The sequence below is a fragment of the Ictidomys tridecemlineatus genome, chromosome 12 (genome assembly GCF_052094955.1).
Source record: "Ictidomys tridecemlineatus isolate mIctTri1 chromosome 12, mIctTri1.hap1, whole genome shotgun sequence".
In the NCBI taxonomy this organism is placed as follows: domain Eukaryota; kingdom Metazoa; phylum Chordata; class Mammalia; order Rodentia; family Sciuridae; genus Ictidomys; species Ictidomys tridecemlineatus.
Window position 1 is genome coordinate 92,785,334 of NC_135488.1, and position 22,145 is coordinate 92,807,478.

Here is a 22,145-nt window from a genome sequence, read left to right on the forward strand (position 1 = left end):
CAGGCTTGCCTGCCTATCTAGAAGAGAGGAAAGAAATGGCCAGGCAGGGTCTTTGCAAGGATCAAAAGGCCCAGGAGAGTCAACCCAAGTAGATAGCAGGTAGCTTTTGGGGGATCCTGTTCTGCAATAGGCAGTGTTGGCTGGGAGGGCAAAAGAGCAGTAGGGTAGAGTTAAATAAGAAAGTTAAGTACCAACTTCTGGTCCTCATTCCCTTGCTTGATTCTAGTTTCATGGGTCTGGCCCAGTCATTAGCATTTTTAGAATGTTCCCTAGGAAGTCAAGGTTCAGGCAGTCCCTTCCTGCTCAGAAGCCCACAGGGTGGTGGTGATGATAGTACAACTCATATCCGTCTATCACATCCCAGCTGCATCCTGTACCTCAGCCCCTCCCACTTATTCCTGTGCTGCAGACTCAAGGAATTTGCCAGCTGTATTAGTTTCTTATTGCTGCTGTAACAAATGACCATAAACTTAGGAGATTAAATAACATGCATTTGTGAGTTCTGAAGTTTAGTGGGGATGTCCATTGGCTAAATTCAAGATGTTGGCAGGGTTCTGTTGCTTTCTGAAGGCTTGTGGGAGAATTTGTTTCCTTTTGCCATCTTCTTAAGGTTGCCTGATCCCTTGCCCACAGCCCCTTCCTCCATCTTCAGAGTCATCAGTGTAGCATCTCCCCCTGATTGACAATAGCCAGGGAAGTTCTCCACTTTCAAAGATGGGTGATTAGATTGGACAATCACTCCATCTCCGAATCTCTACCTTTAATCACATTGGCAAAGACCCTTCTTTCACAGGTTCCAAGGATTTGGACATGGACACTCAGTACTGTTAATCTGTCAGACACTCCAGGGTTGAACTCTTACTTCTTTCTTCCACTCTGACTGTCCTGCCCTGGGCAGCTAGCTGGCCTGGGCATGCTTGCTTTTTCCAGCAGGAGGGGACGCTCAGCTCAGTGCACTGGCTGTGAGTTTTCAGTCTGAGGCTGGGGTTGCTGAGAAGTGAGAGGACATGTGCAGCCCAAGTCAGAGACACTCACTAAAACAGATGGCAACTGTTCTAGACCCATGAGCAAAGAATTCAACTTCATTTTTAAATGAAGAAAAACCAACATTTTGCTTGTTTCTAAAGCTGTTTTCCGATTTTGACATCTGAGGTTTGGTAATGAAATTCAAAAGAACACATACAATTCTCTTCCATTTATATTGAAATTGGAGCCTAAAGTGAAAGCACATCAAAAGTCTAGAGGACATTTAGCATCTGTGGATCTAGGCTATAGCTAAAGCACAAGCTGTGTGTCTGCATTCGTTCTGGTTGCTAGAGTTCACCTAATAGCTACTTGGTCTGGCTGTTTTTTTACTTAGCCTTTTAGCTTTCCTGTTGGTATTGAAATTGCAAGCCTGTTGGTTGTATAATTTTAACTTTGAATGCACATGCAAGACAGGGATTTGATCCTTGGCTTGCTGTTCAAGCCCAGTGTCTCAGTATGGTGAAAAGCATCAATTATCAGAAACTTTCCTGGCAAATGAGCAACATCTTCCCACTGAAGTCAATTTTGTTTGACATTTTGGGGATTAACCCAGGATTGACATTTGCACTCTTCCCATGGTGGTGTATTTAGCTGGTGTTCTTGGGAACATCATCTCTAAGTGTATATCATATGCTTCTTCCTGCCTCTCTCACTGGAGGTGGGTGATAATTTTAGTGGAAAGGCTTTGGGTGCTGACAGGTTGATGCAATGGTAAGTTATGAGCCTCTACAAGTGGGGAATACAGGAGAAGGAGTATTCTAGCGCCATAGTGGTTAGACCCTCCCTGGGCCTGGACCAGAGGTAGGAAGTCAGCCAGTACAAGGTGGAGTATTGGAGGAAGAGAAAGCAAGAGCCGGGCAGAGAATGCTCGTCTGCGAAAGAAGGAATGGAATGGACAAGCAGAGAGCCCAGTGAGATGTCTGGAGAGGAGGGATGGAATGATCAGGGACTTGTCAGACCTCTGAATGTTCTTCACCATAAATCTCCCTGCACCTTGGTTGCCTAGAGTGGTTTTCTGTTCCTTGCACCCAAGGGATCTTTAAGCAGGGTATCTGAGGAATCGGGATGTGTTTGCATTTTTATATATCTTGGATTGTATTTTCTTATTTAATTTCTTATTTAATTTTTTAATTTTAGCCTGTTAATGTTTAGTATGAGCCTTTTAAATTCTAAATTTAAGTCTTTGGAATTCAGAATTGAAGTCTGAATTCTGACTAAGCTCTCCTAAGACACAGGAAGGGAAGGAGGCCTCTAGGGGAGCTGAGTGGAGCAGCAGTAGTGGTATTGGCTGGGAGAAGCCTGAGAAGAGAGAAATTCCGAGTTACCAGGCTCTCCTCAGGTCCCTGTCAACTTCATCATCTTTCAAGTGCTTGTCCTTGATGGGTGGTCCCTTCTTTGTAGGGCCTCATGTCCTCATCATCATATGAAGAGGCAAAACCAGGAGTTCTCTGAGACCTCCAGGCTTTGTGACTTCAAGACATGGGGGTGATTCCAAGTTGGAGTGAAGAGGTTGTGGAGGTTGATTTTGGTTGACCACTTGACTGGATTGAACACACTTCTGGATTTGCCTATGAGGGTGTCTCTAGGCATGATTGGCATGTGGGCCAGCAAACTGAGTGGGGAAGACCCACCCTGAACCTAGGCAGCACCATCCCATAGGCTGGTGGTCCAGATGTAGTGAAAAAGCAGAAGGGAGAAGAGTGAATGTGCACACTCGACCCATCTTGAGCAGGCACTATTTGTTTTTTTTTTTTTTTGCTGCTGCTGTTGCCCATGGACTTCAGACTCCTGATTCTTTAGCCTTTCAATGTGGACTCTTGTCAGCAACTCTTCAAGAAGCATTCAGGCCTTTGGCCTCAGACAGGGGCTGCATGACTGACCTCATCCCACATACTCCTGCTTTCATGTTCTGAGGTTTGCAGATTCTTGGACTGAGTAGCTACTGGTTTCCCTGTCTCCCCAGCCCTCAGATGGCCCCTGTGAGGACTATTCTGCCTCTGTTGGTACTCATCTATTAAAAGCCCTCTTTTTTTATATATATATTTATTTTTTAGTTCTCGGCGGACACAACATCTTTGTTGGTATGTGGTGCTGAGGATCGAACCCGGGCCGCACGCATGCCAGCCGAGCGCGCTACCGCTTGAGCCACATCCCCAGCCCTTAAATGCCCTCTTTATAACTATAATATTCTATTGGCTCTGTTTGGAGAAACCTCCCCGGAGGACAATAGAATCTTGTGAGAACCCAAAAGACCATAAGAGGAATCAGATTCCCAACCAGCCAAGCTTTTCCTTTTTGAGGAACACAGACCGCAGTTCTGCACCTGCCTCTAACCCTTTCCTGCTCCACTCCCTTCTTCTACACATACGAACACATTTCATGAAAAAAGGATTAAGGGAGCTGCCTAGGTGAGAAAGACGGGCACCTGAAATCAAAAGTGATTTCAACTGGATAAACATGTCTCCCCTTCAGCCTCATCTTCAGCCTCATGGGCTGCCCTCTGATCTACTTAGTGTCTCACATTGCACAGTTGGATGTGTAACCTCAGCACAACTCCACCGTTTCATCAGGGATCATCCTGCTTAATCGGGACCCCAAGACTGGAAGGAAGGAGGAAGCAGCTCACCAGCCCAACATTCATTTGCTGGATGTCTTCTGCATTCAAAGCCACTTGCTGAATTGCAGGAAGCCAGAACCGGCAGAGCTCTAATAAATCATCTCCTGACTGCCGGACTTAGAGGCGGCAGCATCTACATGGAGAGGTTAAGTGACTTGCTTAGGGTCACACAACAGAGTCAAGGCCAGAACCCAGGTCTCCCGTCAGCAGTTCATGGTGCTTTCTTCTCCACACCATTGCCAAGGCAAGGTGAAGATGATGGATTAGTTCATGTGAGCGTGAAAGGGAGGAAAACACACACATTTCCCTTATGTGCTTTAAATTAATAAGGACCCTGGATGGAAAACAAATGCAGATAGCCAGGAATGTTTAACAAGTGAAACTGAAAAGCATGAAAGTCAATTCTTTCTTGCAAATGGTAATTGTGTTAGGAAAAGCAGAAGAAAATTTAGGGGGGATGTCTTAGTCTTTGAGTTGCTATATGGAATACTACAGGCTAGGTAATTTATTAAGAAAAGTTCCTACAGTTCTGGAGGCTGAGTAGTCCAAACTTGACAAGCCCACATCTGGCTAGAGCCTTTGTGCTGTATCATCCCATGGTGGAAGGTGGAAGGGTAAGACAGTTCAAGAGAGCAAGGGCAAGAGTAAGGGGGGACCCAACAAACTTGCTTCTGTAACAAACCCACCCTTTGATAATTAATTGGTTCTGTGGATAATGCATTAATCCATTCCTTTTGACCTCTTAAAAGTCACACCTCCTAGTGCTGCTGCATTGGGGATTAAGTTCCCCCCACATGAACTGGGGGCACATTCAAATCACAGCAGGGGAGAAGGAAACTTCTGGTTTTCCTTCTCTGCCATGTTTGCTCTTTAATTCACATTCTCATTTGCACACAACATTCTCCTTATGCTATTTTTCTTTTCCTTGACATATTCAGCACCTTATTTTCATACCATACTATAAATCTTGGGATATACAAGCTTTTAAAGCAACAATTTTTAATGCAAGATAACACATGAAGCTTTGAACCTCCCAAGAAGAATTGACTAGGGACATCGGTTGTTAAAATACTTACATTATCTCCCTGTGGAAAAGCCTGATATCTATTTTTTTTTTTATCTTAAAACGTGTAATACTGGAATGAAAATAGTATGGCATTTTGAAAACAAGAAAATAACATCAACAACAAAAATACCCTTCCCCCAAACCCTTCTTTTCTTATTTCAAGTCAAGAGCCTCAAGATAGATCATTTGACATCAAGAAGTGGCATTTGCAGCAATTAGTTATTTTTAGATAACTGACTACATATTAATGCCAGTTAACTAATTTTTCCTGATAGGAACAGAAGATAGAACTAAATGTGCTATTGAAATTGAATTCTAAAAATATAAACCTTGTAGTTTTTCTTTTAAAGCACTTTGTTTATTTTTCTTGATAGCCTGAAAATAAATATCCTAATGTCTTTGATACACATCTTCATTTAAAATGTTTTCCAGAAACCTCTGAAGGGTCTGGGGTCCCTTTGGGTGCTGTGAGGTATGGAAGCTTTTACTTTTCAGGCGTGAAGAAGCTGTGGCTAGAGCTTTGGGGCAAGAAGCATCAAAGCCTTTGTTAGTTTCCACTTCCAAGGGCTAAACTGCAGATCCGGGTGTGGGGGTGGGAGTAGGGGGAAGGTCACCATGTGGTGCCCAAAGGTCCTTTGTGGAAGGCAGGATAATTATCTTGCTCTCAATAACTGCTCATCAAATGACTGCCTATTTGAAATGTGAATCTTGGATTTATGCACGTTCTCTCCCTTGATTGTTCAGGATCTGTCAATATCTGTATATCTGTTTTAGGGAGAAACCTCTTCATATTTAAATTAAGATTCATTTATTATCCTAAACAACTGAAAAGAAGGTTGAGTTTGGAATGATAATATGACTCCTTAATTTCTAAGTAAAATAATAAAGCAGATTGGGGACAGTCACCTCCATGATCAGTTGAGTGATGGGGCCATAGCTCTCCACTCTTGTCCTTCCCCGTTGCCTGGTGAGCTTTTCTGGTATCAGTGCAGAGCCCCAGGGTGATATGGAGAAAAGAGAAAGTACAACCTGAAGCACCTGCCCTCTAGGTTTTAGCTCAGGGTGCAGCCCCTCAAACAAATTTCCAATTGTTCAGGTTAAAAGAAGACTTAACCTTCCTCATCTACAGAAGAACAGAGAGGCAAAGGCTAGCCAAAGGCCACATGAGTTTGTTAGAGGCTGAGACGTGGACTGAGCTCTCCTTTTCCAAATAAATATTCTATGAATCATGAGTCCAAATGCTATTTACTCACAAACATTTATTAGCCTCTCCTTCCCTTCAGGAAAGCTAAGATTTCTTAAATGGCATACCAAAGGCTTCATTTACACTTGCATTAGGGAAGAGGACAAATCTATGCTCTGACATGTTGGCACTGGTGACGTAAGCATGCAGCATCACTTGGCCTCTGGATTCAGAACATTCACTGCACTTACCCATACTGAACCACACCCATCAGAGGACCAGCAGGGCCAATGTCAAGGGCCTGGGCGATGTCAGCCAGGAATTGCTTCTGGATTTGGAATCGACGTTTGCCAATGCCGGAGCTCCCATCAATTAAAAATGACAAGTCTACTTTGCAGTCTGAGGAATGAAAAAAGACTCTATTATTCTGGTTCTCTCCCGTTGTATCTACCTGGGGTTTGTGTTTCTTTCTTTCTCTGCTAGCCCCTGGGATCTCAAGGAGAAGAGAGTGGAAAAGAGGTAGTGGTGCAGATGTACTCATTTCTCTATCTCCTGACAATGGCCCAGAACACCAGGTCCTGGATACATGTGCTCACACCTGTTTCCATAACTGCTTTAGAACTCTCTGGATCAGATAGTGATACCCCTATCTAGCTTGGGAAAACCCTCAGAGTGGATTCCTAGGCTCAGATCATAGAAATGCAGACTCTCAGACATGGGAATTCACCAAAACTGAGTCGGAAAAACTTGTGGCCTTTTACTTTCATCTTAACTTTTTTGAAATATGTGTCTTTATAAGAGTGTGAAAGAACCTGCAAGCCCAGTGCTAAGCAGAGAGTAGGAACAGGTAGAGGCAATGGTAGGGTTGTAAGCTATTTTCAACTTTTCTAATGCTAATAGGAATCAGTGAAAAGCCACACAGGATATCAGAAATTAGTAAGTTTTTTTTTTTTAAACTCTCCATTATCATCTCAGTTTGATAAAGTTGATTATTCAACACTGACCTGAGGTTCTTATTGGGAGCTGTATATCCCTATGATTTTAAAAAAAATGAAGAGGAGACGAAAATATTTCAAAATAGAGTTCCATATAAAGAAAAAAAAGAGAGAGAGAAAGGAGTTTCTGGGCTGGAATATCCAAGAGAACATGGAGACTCATACTGTCCTTGTGGGTGGGGATCAGTCGCCCACGCAAGCCTGCATCTCCCTCAGATGGGCGTGATTGCCCATGTTCTCTACACCATATGCTGCTGTGGGACTGCAGTCTCCCCATCTCTAGGGGGAGAGGCTCCATAAGCAGGTTATTATTTGAAATGGAAGCAGTAAGTGAACATGAGTTGAGTTTCAGGTAGGAGAACTGATATGAATATCTATGGATGGGTGACACTGCAGTCTACGGATGAAAGAGGAAAGTTATATCTGAGAATGTATTTTATTATCTTGCAGTGACTACATGACAGCCAAACCTAGAGATGATTTTGAGAAGAAGGAGATGACAGGGACCTCTCTGGGTCTGTCTGTCTCTGTTCCATCTGGAAGCAGGGCCCTGCTCTGTGCCCTGGCTCATCTGCAGATCTCAAAACTTTCCCCTCTGCTCTGCCCGCACTGGATGTTCAAGGCCTATCAATATTCGTGCTCGGCTGGCTTCCCCTGTCCTCTGCTGCCCCTCAAACTGCCTATATCCAAACATGATCTATGACATGAAGATTAGAAGAAGTAAATAAAGTCAGATGTAGAATTTAAAGATATCACTAAATCCTGGGATAAAGAGAAGTAGTACTGCTGTGCGGCTTCTTGTGTGGTGGTTCCTCCAACAGGGCCAACTCACTTTCCTAGGTAAACCTTGCAATGTAAATTATTGCCAGAAGGTGGCAGTGGTGTTCTTCAGGGCTTGCCGCCCACCAACACGGAGGGTTGGTTAGAAATGTGGACCTTCGGACACTCCATTCAAATCTACAGAATCAGATCTGCATTTTAATAAGATCCCCAAGTGATTCATGGACACAGTAAAGTTTGAGAAACACTCCTTAACATGGATTTTTCTTCCAATGTCAGCAGATTAGTTCAATATGCCTTTTAAAATAACCTAAAACAACAGTGAAAATATGGGCTAAAGGGGAATTTCTTCCATTTTTTTTAAAAGAAGAAAGTACATGATAATTTTCCCTTCTTATTTCTTTACATCTTGAGCTATATACAGGATGACGGCAGTCATTTCATAGCTAGGTGTTACGGAAGTGACATATTTCTCTATTTGCTTAGTTCTCTACTTCCCTGGCCTGAGGGTGGATACAGGGTTGATGCTTAGGAAAGATTGCTCCCCTTTTCCAAGATGTTTTAATGACAATGGCTCCAGCTTATGGCAAATGCTGGTTAAGACCTGCTGGCTTTCTCATATTGCCATGAAACCATGCTGATCTGAAGATGACTGATGGGTAGAACTGGGCTGTGGAATGTTCAGTGTGAATGATTTTTTATGATCACAGAGAACAGAGTTTGGAGGACGAGAAAGAAAAGGTAAAATATAATGTCTACAGGAATCAATGATTTTTTAATGATTTTTAAAAATTGCTGTGGTCCAATTCTGCATGGTACAATTCCATAGATTAATGCTTTGTATTGCCCAATATATCAGGCCAGAGTTTCTTAACCCTGGATACTTATCAGAGTCATGTATGTGTCAGAGTTGCGTATGCTGCTTCCATAAATGATGATGCCCAGGACTTACTCTGGGTAGTGCTTCTCAAGGCTTAATGTGCAAAGAGATCACTTGCAGGTATCACTTGTAGAATCAGTAGGTCTGAGGTGGAGCCTCAGATTATACATTTGTTATAAGCTCCTGAGAGATGCCAATGCTGCTGGTCCCCAGACTCCACGTGGAGTAGCAAGGTATATGGAGAGTCTGACATAGTAGGTGAGGCTTTAGAAAGCAGAATATCTAATTTTAAAAATGTTTTCAGGTGGTTCTCACATGCAGCAGAACAGATTCACAGGCCACTGGTGGCTGACTGGTAGACATTTTCTAGAGAAATCTGCAAGTGATTTCTTTTGGTAACTTTCAAGATATTACACCTTTCCGGTTTTCTTCTCTTTCTCTGGTCCTTCCTTCCTGGTATTTTCCAGTGTCTTCTCCACCTAATGCAGTTCATCAAGTTCAAGTCCTCTATTTCTTCCTTATCTCCTTTGGTCACATTTTCTGTTTTGAATCGTATTTCTTTATCTTCCAACTCTAAATTTCTTTTGTTTATTCTCACGCATCTTAATAACTATTTAACATTCATGATGACGATGAGGAGGAGGAGGACTAGGAGGAGGATTATTCTTTGAGAAAAAAGGTCAGAGTACTAAGTGGTAATCTGGGTTCCTTAGCTCTTGTGGAAGCAGTTTGGTGTGTGTGTAGCTGTTCAACTTGGTGTGTCCATGAGAACATGATCACCAGAGGATCTTACCCAGTTTTGCCAGACTTGCTCTAACCCCAACTCTAAATATCTGACTGGGCTGTTCCAGTCAAATATTGGATTATCTCTTAGGCTGAGTGTCTCATGGACAATCAGAGGAGAGACAAATGATCTCCCAGCTTCCAAACCCGCTCCATTCTGTGTTCCTCATTGCAATGCCATTTACCTAGTTATTCAGATCATTTTTAACTGTTCCCTCTCTCTTTTCCCACCCCAACCCTATAGATTCTTCCTTTTCTACATCTCTTGAATCTGCCCATTTCTCACCATCACCACTCCCAATTCCAAGCCAGCTGCCATCACCTCCGTGATACCCCTGCCCCTGCTGATCTGCCTGTCCATTCCACTTATTCATCCTTGTCTCCCCAATTCCTTGCTATTCTTTACCTTGTTACCATAGCAATATTTAAAAAAACTGGATCCTCTCCCTCTTGTGCACACAGTTGTTTAAATCTTTCAAAAGTTTCCTTTTCTTCTTAGAACAAAGTGACAGAAGAGAGGAGATAAATAGATCCATGGTAGGAGAAAGGCAAGTTTGGGTGGGAGTGAGTAGGTAGAGAAGAGAGAGAACAGATCAAATGTCAAAACTGTCATGGGTTGCTAGTTGTCAATTAACTTACTTGGATCTCCCTGGGATACCGGCTCCGAAGACTGTGTGCTTAATTCTTCTTTTGGAATAAATCCTGGAAAGAACAGTAAAACTTTTGGTGACTTACCAGCACAGGAAACATCTGGCCTGATGCCAGAGACAGGGACAGAGTGGATATTCATGCTCAGCTCAGGGGCTTGGCTCATTCTTCTCTACACTACCGCCCCCGCCCCATTCTGAGAAAAATAAGAGTAAATTAATATTTACCGATAGTCTACTAAAGATAGTACTCTGTTGGGGGGTGGGGCGGAGGATTGAAATCAGGATACTTGAGATCTACTCTTATTTTAACTTATTCTATTTGAGTCTTAGTTTCCTTATCTTAACTGATTCGATTTGAGTCTTAGTTTCCTTATCTGAAAGCATTAAGCACTTTGCAAGTACAAATGACCCTTCTGTAAAATTCTGAACATCTTGAGGTCAGGAAATGTGTCTGGCTTATATCAACATGTAGTGATTGAGGCAAAAAAAACCCAGAGATGAGTAAGACACACGAGGGCAATCTAAAGATGGTTGGATATAGACTAGAGGGGAAGAGCTCAGAAAAAAATCAAATAAGAGGGTGCAGGATGCATCCTCTCCACCCAAAAGCTTGGAGGTACAGACACAAACATGTTCTTGCTTGGAGAGGCTGCATGTAAGGTGAGTTTCACCCTGGCACAGGTGGGGGTGGTTCTTCAGAGACATTTACTTGGAGCCAAATTCACAAGTATTCCATTCAAGGAAATAAAGGCAATAAATGGGAATTCTCTCAAGCTTGGTGAGACCAATGAGTTTCCCAGGCAGAGCAAATGCACAGCATCAGAAGTAGGCCTCCCTGTTTCCAGGATGCCTGGAAGCCCCGTGAGGAAGGTGCTGGTCTCTGCCCTTGCTCCTCGCTGCAGTGTGCTTTCTCCTGGCCCTCCTGGCTTGTTATTTTTTCCAGTTTGCGAAGCACATGATTTCATCTTCCCATTAAAGGTCAGCTAGCCCACCCTACTTCTTCACATCATTTAAAATTTTCTCCTTGGGTGTTTAATAGCATTTCTCTGCCAGGAAAAAACCTCTGGGGAAACACCCCAAGGCCCTACTTGGTAAGGAGGGGGAGAAAAACAAGTTCAGGGATGGAGTCCTCTCCATTGGATTCTATCAGTAACATCTTCCTTTCTACCAAGAGCTGGAAGGCTCTGTTTGCTGGAGTTTCAAACATTCAATGCAGAAAACAACAAGACCCACTCAGGTGAGGGGAAACCTGACAAGGTGTGATCGGGAGGGAATGAGGGTCTGAATGCATTTTGGAGTGGGCAACCAATTCCCTTCTGGCTTTTTGTCTTCGTATTTCCTTTCTTTTCTTAGCCCCTTACTCCAGGCCTCCCTAGTTGAGGTTTCAGTGTCCTCCACAGGACCTCAATGTCCCAGGTGGAGGCCATTACAAAGGCTGCTCTGGATCAATGGGCTTCTCCTGCCACCAGCTGGACTACTAGATCCTCCTGGTCTGTAATCCTGTGTCTCCATACAGCCATGCAGAGAGGTTGGTCTGTATCATTACCTGCATCTAAAAGGACTGATCCAGGCTTCCACAAGTCCATTTCTCCTGATTTTCAAAATTAAAAAGAAACAAATTTGTTATTTAAACCAACCCAGCAAAAACACTCAAGTGAACGGCCTTCCTCAATCGTGGCAGAAAGATGAGTGAAGGAGAATTCTGGCACCAGAATTTTTGATGAAGGAAAATGTGTGTGTGATTATCTCATTTAAAGCTCTGAAAGCCAAAGACGTAAACATCACCGTCTATTTATTTATTTTCTTTTATTGGACACCAAGAATAATGGTACAGGAATCCTAGGATTCTAAAGGACCTTAGAAGCTCATCTAGTTCAGAGCACCCTCTCAGCCTGCTCCTACAACATCCCTACCAAGTACCTGGCTGGTTGGTGCTTTAATATCTCCAGAGACAGGAAACTCATGATATAGCCAATAAAAGTAGGATTTATGTTTATTCTTTCTTGGATTATTGAGACTGTGAGAAAGAATTTCATTGTAGCAATCTGAAACCTTTTGACTTGAATCTTTTTCCATCTATCAATTCATCCATCCACCCCACCCCACACTTATTAAGCACTCAGTATGTGCTTAATATTTTAAGTACATCTGTCCCACCTGTTTGAATTCTCTTCCTTAGAACTACACAGAGCTAATCAGGCCTTTCAGGGAGCAGGCAGTTAGTTCACTTGTTTTTTGAGTTTCAGCTCCTTATTGTGTGCCTTAAGCGGAATACAGCAACTTGGCACCTGGATTCTACCTGGGACAAGATGTTCACTGTCTTTCACCACCATCTGCTGATGACGCAGAAAGGGTAGAGGGGAGGGGGCGATTCTTACCAAATAACCCTTGATCCATTTGGGGGATTGTTGTTGAGAGAGGCTCAGAGGCAACACAAACATGTCAGGGAACCTCATAAGAACCCAAAGATTACTGTCCCCCCGGCCCCAGCTCTGCCTCCTTTCCTCTCTTAGAAGGCTGAGCACATGACCAAGTGCTTCATTTCTTAAAGCCTATTCACTTTGCAACTGGCTGAAGTCATTAACACACTCCAAAGAAGAAATCTTTTTTTAGTATGTGATTAAGATGCCGGGCAATTCTGAAGGGCAATTTGTTTTGCACATTCTAGTTTCATGGTGAGACCTGTTTAACTGGACTCAGTCATTACCCAGGTGTGTGGCCTTGAGCAAGTCATGTACCCTCTGTTGTGGACCTTAATTTCTTAGTAAATAACATTAGCAGGGTGGACGAGATGGTCTCCACGTTCAAAATATTTATGATTTAAACACTCTTGCTTCTTTAGCTTTATTACTCTATTGCCACCTACTGGTGAAGAGATACTCTGCTCTTTTCCTAAAAATTGGTGCTGGTAGCCTCTGTCTTTTCTCAAGCCTCCTTTCTTTAAATGTCATGAAGATTAGAATTTATAATTCTGGGTGCTCTAATATTTTATCAGGAGGTAAAAAAAAAAACCTGACATCAGGGATTTCCAAGTCTCCTACTTCTTCTGGGAAACTGTCCTTCCATTAATGCTACTTTTGTCTTGTTTGGGACAAGTTTGAACCAAATCACCTTCATCTAAAAGCTGAGGGCTAAAAAATATTTGGACAGCTGAGACTTGGTGATTTTTGGACTTGGTAGTAATAACAAGTAAATTTGTGGGAACATTTGAGTTCTGGCATCAAGGAGGAACAGGGTGGTATGGGAAAAGAAAAGTCAGAAGACCCATCCAGGGTCTGCCAATCCCAGGCTGGGCCTGGTTCACCCCACCTCTACAGTTCACCTGTGATTTTTTTCCTGAGGTCATAAAGACCTGTCCTTTCCTACCTCCCATGGAGGAGACTCAGAGGACATCAATGAGCATAAAATCACTCTAAAAAGTATAAAAGTGTAAGTCCCTCTTTAAAAAAAAAAAAAAGAAAGAAAGAAAAGAAAACCCAGGGAATTATTTTTGTGACAATCCTCACTTGGCCATACCATGACATATTCAAATCTAAGAAAAGTGTTGATTCTGAGCAATTTCCACGGTAAAAATGCAGAAACCACTAACATTTATCCAGAGCTTGCTTGGTGGGAGGCACACACACTGAATAAGTGTTAGATCACAATGACCCTGTGAGTTAGGTGCAGCTAAGATCCCTGTCTTATGGGAGAGGACACTGATGCTCAGGGAAAGGCAGAGCTGAGGGGTGAGCACCTGTTAATCACAGATGAGGAGGAGTCATTAGCTTCAGCATCTCGGGGTACTCGGTTAGACCACTGAAGAGCTAGGCCTGCCACAGCCACTTGTAGCTCCCACTAATGTGATTAAGTCTTCAAAAGGGCCTGGAACCTACCCTGGTCCTCAGAACCTAGCAATGAACTTTGTACTGGCTTTAGTTCCTTCTGTTCCTCTGCACATCTGGAAGTCACCAGAACAGGACCCAAGTGGGAGTTACAACACATGCCCCCTTAGGGCTTTTATGAGACAAGCCCTGGTGGCCCTTCAACTTCCACATTCTTCCCCACTGGGTCCCCTGGGGTATGGTTTTTATTATTTAAAAAAAAGGTTTTTTTGGTACTAAGGATTGAACTAAGGGGTGCTCAAGCACCGGGCCACATCAGCCCTTTTTGATTTTGACACAAGATCTCACTAAGTTGCTCAGGGCCTTGCTAGGTTGCTGAAGCTAGCTTTGATCTTCCTTCCTCTGCTTCCCGATTCACTGGGATTGCAAGTACACAGCACTGTTCCCAGCTAGGGTACAGTTTTGAGAAGAAGGTAGAAATCTGAAAGACAGGAGGCTTCTTGAGGGAGAGGACCTTCAGGCCTTTCTTCCCTCCCCTGGCTTCCTGTCCTGGGGTCTGCACCTTTCCCTTGAAAAACTTCCTCTCACTGCACTGACCTGGGAAGCATGAGAGAGCAGAGCCCTACAGCTGTGCCCAAGGCATTGCCACACCAGCAACCCACTGCATAGGGACTTTCAGAGAAGACTGGGGAACAGTCTGAGGTTCTGGATCAAGCCCTTCCACCAGCAAAGCATCAATAGTCCTTGTTTTTTAAGTGAATTACTCTCTAAGACTCAGTGTGGGATGTTTATTTGGGACCTGGTAACCTTTTCTCATGGCAGCAACATTAATTCCATGGTTAGGTTTCCAGGCCAGTGCAGGGTATCACGTGTGATAGTCCCACTTGAGTTCACAAAATCAATTGTACGAAGAGGAGTTTGGGGTCATCTGCTTCTAAAGAAGAAGACAGAAAATCCTAAGGACTTTATTAATTGCATGCTCAGAAAAAGATAAGCAAGGATGAGACAGAGCTCCCCCCAAGTGGATCCTGAGGTGTTTTAGGGGGAGAGCAGTTCTTTGGCACACAAACATTGTGCTCTGCTCTGGGTGCCCTGTTTCACGAATCATTTGCAGGCTACAGCATAGTTAAAGCATGTTCTGCCAAGTCATGTAAGGGCCTGTTGGAGGGAATGGAGAAATTTTTTTTTCTGGAAAAGATGAGACATAAAGTCTAGTTTTATGTATTTGAAAGGCTCTCAAATTTGAGAGATTCTCAGTTTCAGTCTCTCTATCCTCTTAGAAATTATTGAAGATCCCCCTTTTTGTGGGCTATATGTATTGATTTTTATTATTTAGAAATTAAAACCGTGACTTCTCTCATTTGAAATAAAGTATCGACTAACAATGTATTTAACTATTAATTCATTAAAAATAACCTTTTACATTTTATCATAAATCTCATTTTTTTTTTAATGGGAAAAAAGAGGCTGTTTTCCAAAACAGAAGCATTCAATGAAATGAATGGCTACTTTCTTCAAGGTATGTCATAATAGAAGACAGCTGGAATCTGACATCAACATCTGCAATCTGTCGTGATACACTGTTGTTGTTGAAGTATATGAAGGAGATCTGTCCTCATGCGGATGTAGTCAAAAGGAGGACCCCACAGAATCCCTGAAAGTAGGGTCCTTGTAGCACAGTCTGAGAACCCACTGGTTTAGACAAATTAGGAATGATGGACTAATTAGTTAACTAATTAACTAATTAGTGAAGAATAAGAATAAGGGTTTTCATGACTAGTTTAAGTCTTAGCACCTTCCTGCTAGGAATTCACGGGAGAGTCAGATGCTCAGAGAAAACATGTAGGGATGATGGTGAGGAGGGGGGGAACATGGGAAATGGGAAGGACTGGAGGGTGAAAAGGGAACTAAGAACCTCGAGTGGGTCAAGGAGTCTGGGTGTAATTACCGGGAGCATGAAGAAGACTGGAGAAGAAGCACACTCAGGTGAAACAGAGCGAGGATGAGAAAATTGGAAAAATGGGAGTGGAGTCAAGTATATTTGGCAGAATACAGCCTTGAAACATCCTAAAGGTTGTCAGTTAGAAATGGGAGAGGGAGGTTGTGTTTGTGGCCACCACCTACCCAGACACACTGATTCACGTGGTGTGTCTGCGTATTTGTGTTTTATTCCAGAGCCCAGCCTGGGGATGTGCCAGGGAGTACAGAGGCTCTTAGGTGGGGAACCTGGCAAGGGGACATAAAACAATAAGAGACCTTGGGCATCTGGGTTGGTAGAGATGTTCTGTATGATGTGCCCAGAACAGACAAAGCAAGACATTTTTTTCAAGGAAAATAACTTGGCATGTCCCCAAACTCTGGCGACCTGGAGTTGAGCTGCAGATGCCAAGAATGAGTGTGGGAGATCCATATGTGCAAATACTGCAGAGCAAGTTTCTAGAGGGTGGCGGGGGGGGGGGGTATGGTAGGCAGCGGGAGGCTCACCGAGGCTGACATCTGCTCCCATGGGATCCTGGAAGGCAGCTCCTGGAGAGTCCTGTTTTGGGGTACCTGAGGGGATTGACACAGGGTCAGCTGATTTTTACATGCAGCCAGCAACTGCTTTCTTCCCTTATTTTGCCCCCTAATGAAAGTGACCCTAGTTCAGATTTTCTTTGCAATCTGCCAAATGCTTTGTGGTAGGTTCACTTTGGGTTGTTGCAGAGGAAGCAGAAATCCTGGTCAAGGAGACAAGAGAAGAAAATGCCCTGGCTTGGTCTTCCAAACTGTCCCATGGGCCTGTTGAGGTCTCAGATGGTCTTGGAGATCTTGCCCTGGCCAGTGTCCTGATTCCTAAGCCTGTTTAAGCACACCATTGTGAAGTCCATGAATGTTGCTAGCCCTTACCAGGGAACCCAGGGAGCCCCTGTTCACATTTTATATCAAAACAAAACAGAACCTACAATTTCTAGGACTCTTTTAACATGTGGAGAGCAGATGACTTGTCCCCAGAGGAAGAAGACTGAACTATATTGTAGGCCTGGATTCTGATCCTACTGCCCTGTGACCTCAGTGCCTAGCACAGGTCCTGAGCAGAGTCTGTGATCCTGCTGTTTCCTTTCTGAATCTGTGCAGTCCTCTCCAGTGTTGCAGAGAAGAGAATTTGCTGCATTTCCAGTTCTAGGGTCGAACCACTAAAGAACTCCCAGAAGCAAAGAGAGGTGAGCCTAGGGGTCACGATTCAGAGGGAAATTCCTGAAGTAGAGAGAATGTGTTTCTATCCCTTTATTAGTTCCCCGCTCCCAGCATTGAATCAGGCAAATGCTGTACCACCGAGTTACACCCCCAGCCCCATCTATCCCTGTATTAGAGAAGTACCGAGCACAACTGGCTCTGCTCTTGCCTTACCATTTTAACAGAGTTCCTCAAGCATGAAGCCCATAAAGTATCCCTTTTCAGGTTTTGTAAGAGCCTAGTTAGGGATCCCTAGGGTTTTCTAAAATACCCTGCATGAAATCACCTCAAGGGAAGGAGACTGGCGAAAGGCCTTGTTTATTTAACAGCATCCTCACTTTCCTTACAGTATCTTCTAGTGGGCCTTTTGGTTCAATACTCTGTCCCACTCTAAATGAAAAGGCGAGGATTTGGAAATGAAGAACCCCCTGTAAAGAAGCAGCTAGAAAGACAGCTCAGGTTCTTATCTGGCTTGGCCCCATGACTGTTTTGTGTGCTTGTGTGTGTGTTTGGGGGGGAGGGGGGTGGCCAGAGATCTGTAATCACATTGGACTGGTCAGAGCATGAATTTTAATCTAACTGTTCTCATTCTTTCCATGAGCCAGCCTAGCAAGACAATACAAGGTAGGAACCAAGGAAAAGCCTTGTCCTTGGGCTCCTTGGGCGGTCTGGACCTGCCCTGCAGGAGACATTGAAATGGGGGGGGGGGGAGGAGAACAAAAGAAAAAGAAGAAGAAGAAGAAAATGGATTAGCTCAAAACACTGACTGGAAATTCCAGGTACTAATAACCCTTGTATTTCACAATTGTCAAAGTAAGTTTCTTTTACTAAAGTGCCATATTTCTTTATCCTTTATTCTTAAAATAATTCTCGACTGTGCCACTCGTGGGGAGGTTAAAGTAATCCTTCAATAGAAATGTCACTTAACATTTAGCAATTTGCCTAAGCTGCATTAACATGGTATTGATGCAAATAGCATTAGCTTTCCGTCATTTTTAGAGGTACACAATGGTTATCCTTAATTACTCCATGAGAGAATCAAATCTACTTCAACACTCATTATTTATTGGGCAGTTTCTCTGAAGCAAGATTTTAAAAGGGAGTAGGGAGATGAAGGATTCTATAAAGAGAAACGCAAAGCCCCTGTTGTGGAAAAGGAGGCCACATAAGAGCCCGCAGAGGGAAACAACCATGTTTTATAGACAGAAAGATAGAAGAGGTCGGGGAAAAATATCAATTTCTCTTAGAACTGTATCTATCCAGTCAAAAATCTGACTCTTTTTTGTTTTTGTTCCAGTGATTTGACATGAAGTCAAAGTAGTTTTGTTTTGTTTTCTAATCATAAAGATAAGACAACAGGCTTGTTGTAAAAAAAAATTATGTACTATGCATAGTAGGAAATCCTCTTTTATTCTCTCTCCAGCAGTTTCTGGCATACAATTTTGGTATGTAGAGTTTTTTTCTCTGCCTTCATTCTCACCTCCAACACACATTTACCAGAATGGGAGAGGGACCCCCACGTTGCCTTGTCTCCTGCTTCCTTGACTGAACATTCTGGATAGAGAAGACTTCTCATGTCAGTATGCGCACATTTGCAGCAACATTTTCACAGCTGTGTGGTAACTTTATCCGATCTTCTAATGATGGATAATTAAATCATCTCCATTTATTTTTCTATTATGAACAACATCTGTGTCCATGATTCTTTTCACCCTTGGCTAATAATTACGTTAGGATATCATATTTTTGGAAGTGTGACTACGGGGTCATTTCTCCACACTCTGCAGCAAGCTGTGGATTATCAGTTTGTAGTGCAAATTGAGGGAAGAGTGGCATTTTGCTATTTAATTTGCACTCATTTGGTTCTTAGTGAAGGTTGAACATCTTTTAAAAAATACATTTAGGAGCCATTTGCAGTTCTACTGAAGCTTGCCTGGCCATGACCTTTCCCCATTTTTCTTTTGAAATGCTTATTTTTGTTTTTTTTTTCCCCCCCTTACTTTTGAAAGACTGGATTTTAAGAAAAACCTTTTCCAGACACTTTGGGGAAAATAAATTTCACAGGTGAGAGAAATGTCGGTGAGAAGGGAAATAGTAGGTGGAAGGACTAGGCTCTCCCTTTCCCAGTTTCCTGGTTTGCTCTTCTTGGTTGCCCTTGTCTAGAGGGTGGAGCAAAGGGTCATGCCATTGCAGTGCTTTACCACTAGGCTGCACTCTTCCTCCCCTTTCTGGTTTATTGGTGGTTGGGATAGACTGGCTAGATCAGCTGAGGCAACCTAGGCACGCAGGTCTTGAGATGGGAAAACTTAGAGGGCAGCCACTCCACCTTCTAAGCCTGTGAAGTGTTCACCTGACCCTTCAGGGGGGCCTGGAGGGACTTTCCATATTTCCCAGAACTCTTTCCTAAGCACAACTTTGGATCTGCTTTTTAGGCTGCTCCCTCTGGCTCTGGGATGCAGCATGGTGGCTGTTTGGCTCCCAGGGATACCAGTTCCACCCTTGACCTCTCCCAGGAGGAACAGCCTCAGTTCTGCCCCTGTAAGAAGTCTCTGTCACCCTGGCTCTTGGCTCCCTTACTCTTTCTCTCTTGTTTGGTTTGCATATTCATGGGTCAGTGAAGTGGCTGCAATGTGTCCAGCCTCACCTTTAATTTTTTAAAAAAAATTGGTGCATTATAATTACACATAAGAGTGGGATTCCCTGTGATGTATCTGTACATGCACAGAACAGAATTTGGTTGGTTTCATTCCCTGATACCTCCCCTTCCCCTCTCCTCCTCCCTGCCCACGATGCCCTTCCTTTCCTCTGTTGCCTTCCTTCTATTTTCATGAGATACCCCCAAGCCTTTTCCCATTTTTTCACTCTAGCTGCCACCTACAAGAGAAAACATATGACCTTTGACTTTTTGAGTCTCAGTCTTCTCTTCTTGGGCTAGGAGAGCCCCCGTCCATTTGCTTCCAAGTTTCTACTCTCCACCAGCCTCCTTTTAAGTTTACACGTCTTGATGAGAGGCTGCTTTTGACCTATCGTAGGGCAAAGATGACTCACAGATCTCAAACTCAGGTAGCTCCTGTTCTAGCTACACACTTGTCAGGTGTTCTAAGCTGACATGACCTGTTGCAGATATCTCAGTGGGATGTGCCCAATGTCCTAGAACAAACATTCGACATATATTTCTCTCTCTCTCTCTCTCTCTCTCTCTCTCTCTCTCTCTCTCTTTGAGGTACTAGGGATTAACCCCAGGGGCACTCACTGAGCTACATTCCCAGCCCTTTTTATGTTCTTTATAATTTTCAGACAGTGTCTTGCTAAGTTGCTGAGGCTGGCCTGGAACTTGCGATCCTCCTGCCTCAGACTCTTGAATCACTGAGATTAGTCATGTGTTGCCATGCCTTGCTCAATAAATATTTCTTTCTTTCATACACACACACACACACACACACACACACACACTCCTTTATTTAATTTATTTATTTTTGTGTGGTGCTGAGGATCGAACCCACTGCCTCGCATGTGCTAGGTGAGTGCTGTATGGCTGAGCCACAACCCCAGCCCCAATAAATATTTCTTAAGTGAATAAGTAAACAAAAATTTGCTTGAGTGCTCCATCCACAACCATTTTTAGAACCTTTTGACTACACACACACATATATATATATAAGAAAAAAAATCCCTTAATGAATACAATAACAGCAACTCACTCTCAGAAGCTTGATGAAATTTCTTATCATTGGCAAAGTATTTTAAACTCATTTGAAGCAAAAAAGGGAGTTATCTAAATACTAAATATTTGATATAGTTGGGCTACAGTATCACAGCAAATATGAACTGCCATACATTCATGAAAGTGGACTGGTAGTTACCTGGGGATGGGAGGAGTGGTTTAGGGGAAATGGTGAGTGACTGTTCATGGGTGTGGGGTTTTTTTGGAGGGATGATGAGAATGTTCTAGAATTGACTGTAGTGATGATCACACAACTCTATAAAAATATACACTGAAAATGAGTGAGAAAATTATGGTATGAGAACAGTATCTCAATAAAGTAGTCATTGAAAGCACCCATTGAACACCCATTTTTTTTTTTTTTTTACTACTTTTTATGCTTACAGAACACTCTTTGAGTGGGCTATACAACTTGACCATCGTGGTGCATGATGCACACATGCTTGCTCTGAGGATTCTTCCAACAGTGTGTAGTCAGCATGAAAGTGGGTGCTGGGCAAGTTCAAAGAAGGAACATTGATGGGCTAGGAGGCTGATGTCCAATGCTCCTGTCCCAAGCCAGGAATAATGAAGCCTTACCAGGCTGGGAGCCACTACTTCAAGTTTCTTGAGATTTTCCACAAGCCCAGCCCAACTTGCTCCCAGTGTTGCCAAGTAAATATGCCACATGTTTAATTATATGTGTTATGTAAGAATCGACATCCTCTGAGAGGCACAGGAGCAACTTATTCAGATACCCAGACATTTTTGAAAGCATTAAGGACTCTAAAGTCAAGAGCCTGAAATTATAAAAAGAAAAACTGGCTATGGGACCTCTATTAGGCGTCCTTTCTATTTCTCTTTTTTGCTTTTGTTGCCTCAATTAAGTCACAATAAGATGATGGGTAGGTGTTGTCTGGTATATTTCAAAACTTCAAAAATTATTTTTATGGTATTCTGATTTGGAAACTTTATATCACAGCTTTTTCCACGAGTCTTCTATAAAATAGAATAATAATAATCCCTGTTTCATAGAGTTGTTGAGAAGACTAAAACAATGTATGCAGTGTGCCTGGCCCCTGGAATGTATGGACAGTGTGCATCCTGCCATTTATTAGTTGTAGAAGAAGTTGGGCAGGTCTAGCACTCTCTAATCTGGACATCCCATCACGTCCAGGTGTGCTTTGTCTGGGCCCGGGTGTTTGGGATGCCTCCCTCCAGCAAGGTGAATCAGAGGGGACCCAGGCTGCTGGACTTTGAATTCCTGCTTCGCTATTTTTTGCCCTGTGACTTGGGGCCAGTTTCCTAACTACCCTATTCCTCGATTTCCTCATTAATACAGTTAATACTTCAATTAAGAAGTAATATATTTACTTTACAGGTTGCCAAGGATTCCATAGGTTATTCTGTAAGTTGTTTGGAAAA

At 43.1% G+C, this 22,145-nt stretch overlaps 1 protein-coding gene across 2 annotated transcripts in view; it reads right to left on the reverse strand.

Annotated features, from left to right (window-relative positions):
- Vit (vitrin) overlaps window positions 1-22,145 on the reverse strand; it is a 112,888-nt gene that overhangs the window by 16,594 nt on the left and 74,149 nt on the right. The window contains exons 8-11 of one of the 2 annotated variants that reach the window (XM_078029393.1): window positions 16,289-16,354; window positions 11,527-11,571; window positions 9,970-10,032; window positions 6,144-6,291 (exon numbers count right to left, since the gene is read on the reverse strand). In XM_078029393.1, the coding sequence (XP_077885519.1) occupies window positions 6,144-6,291; window positions 9,970-10,032; window positions 11,527-11,571; window positions 16,289-16,354 (322 nt within the window). The remainder of the gene's footprint in view (window positions 1-6,143; window positions 6,292-9,969; window positions 10,033-11,526; window positions 11,572-16,288; window positions 16,355-22,145) is intronic. The other variant, XM_013363450.4, reaches the window with a different exon arrangement.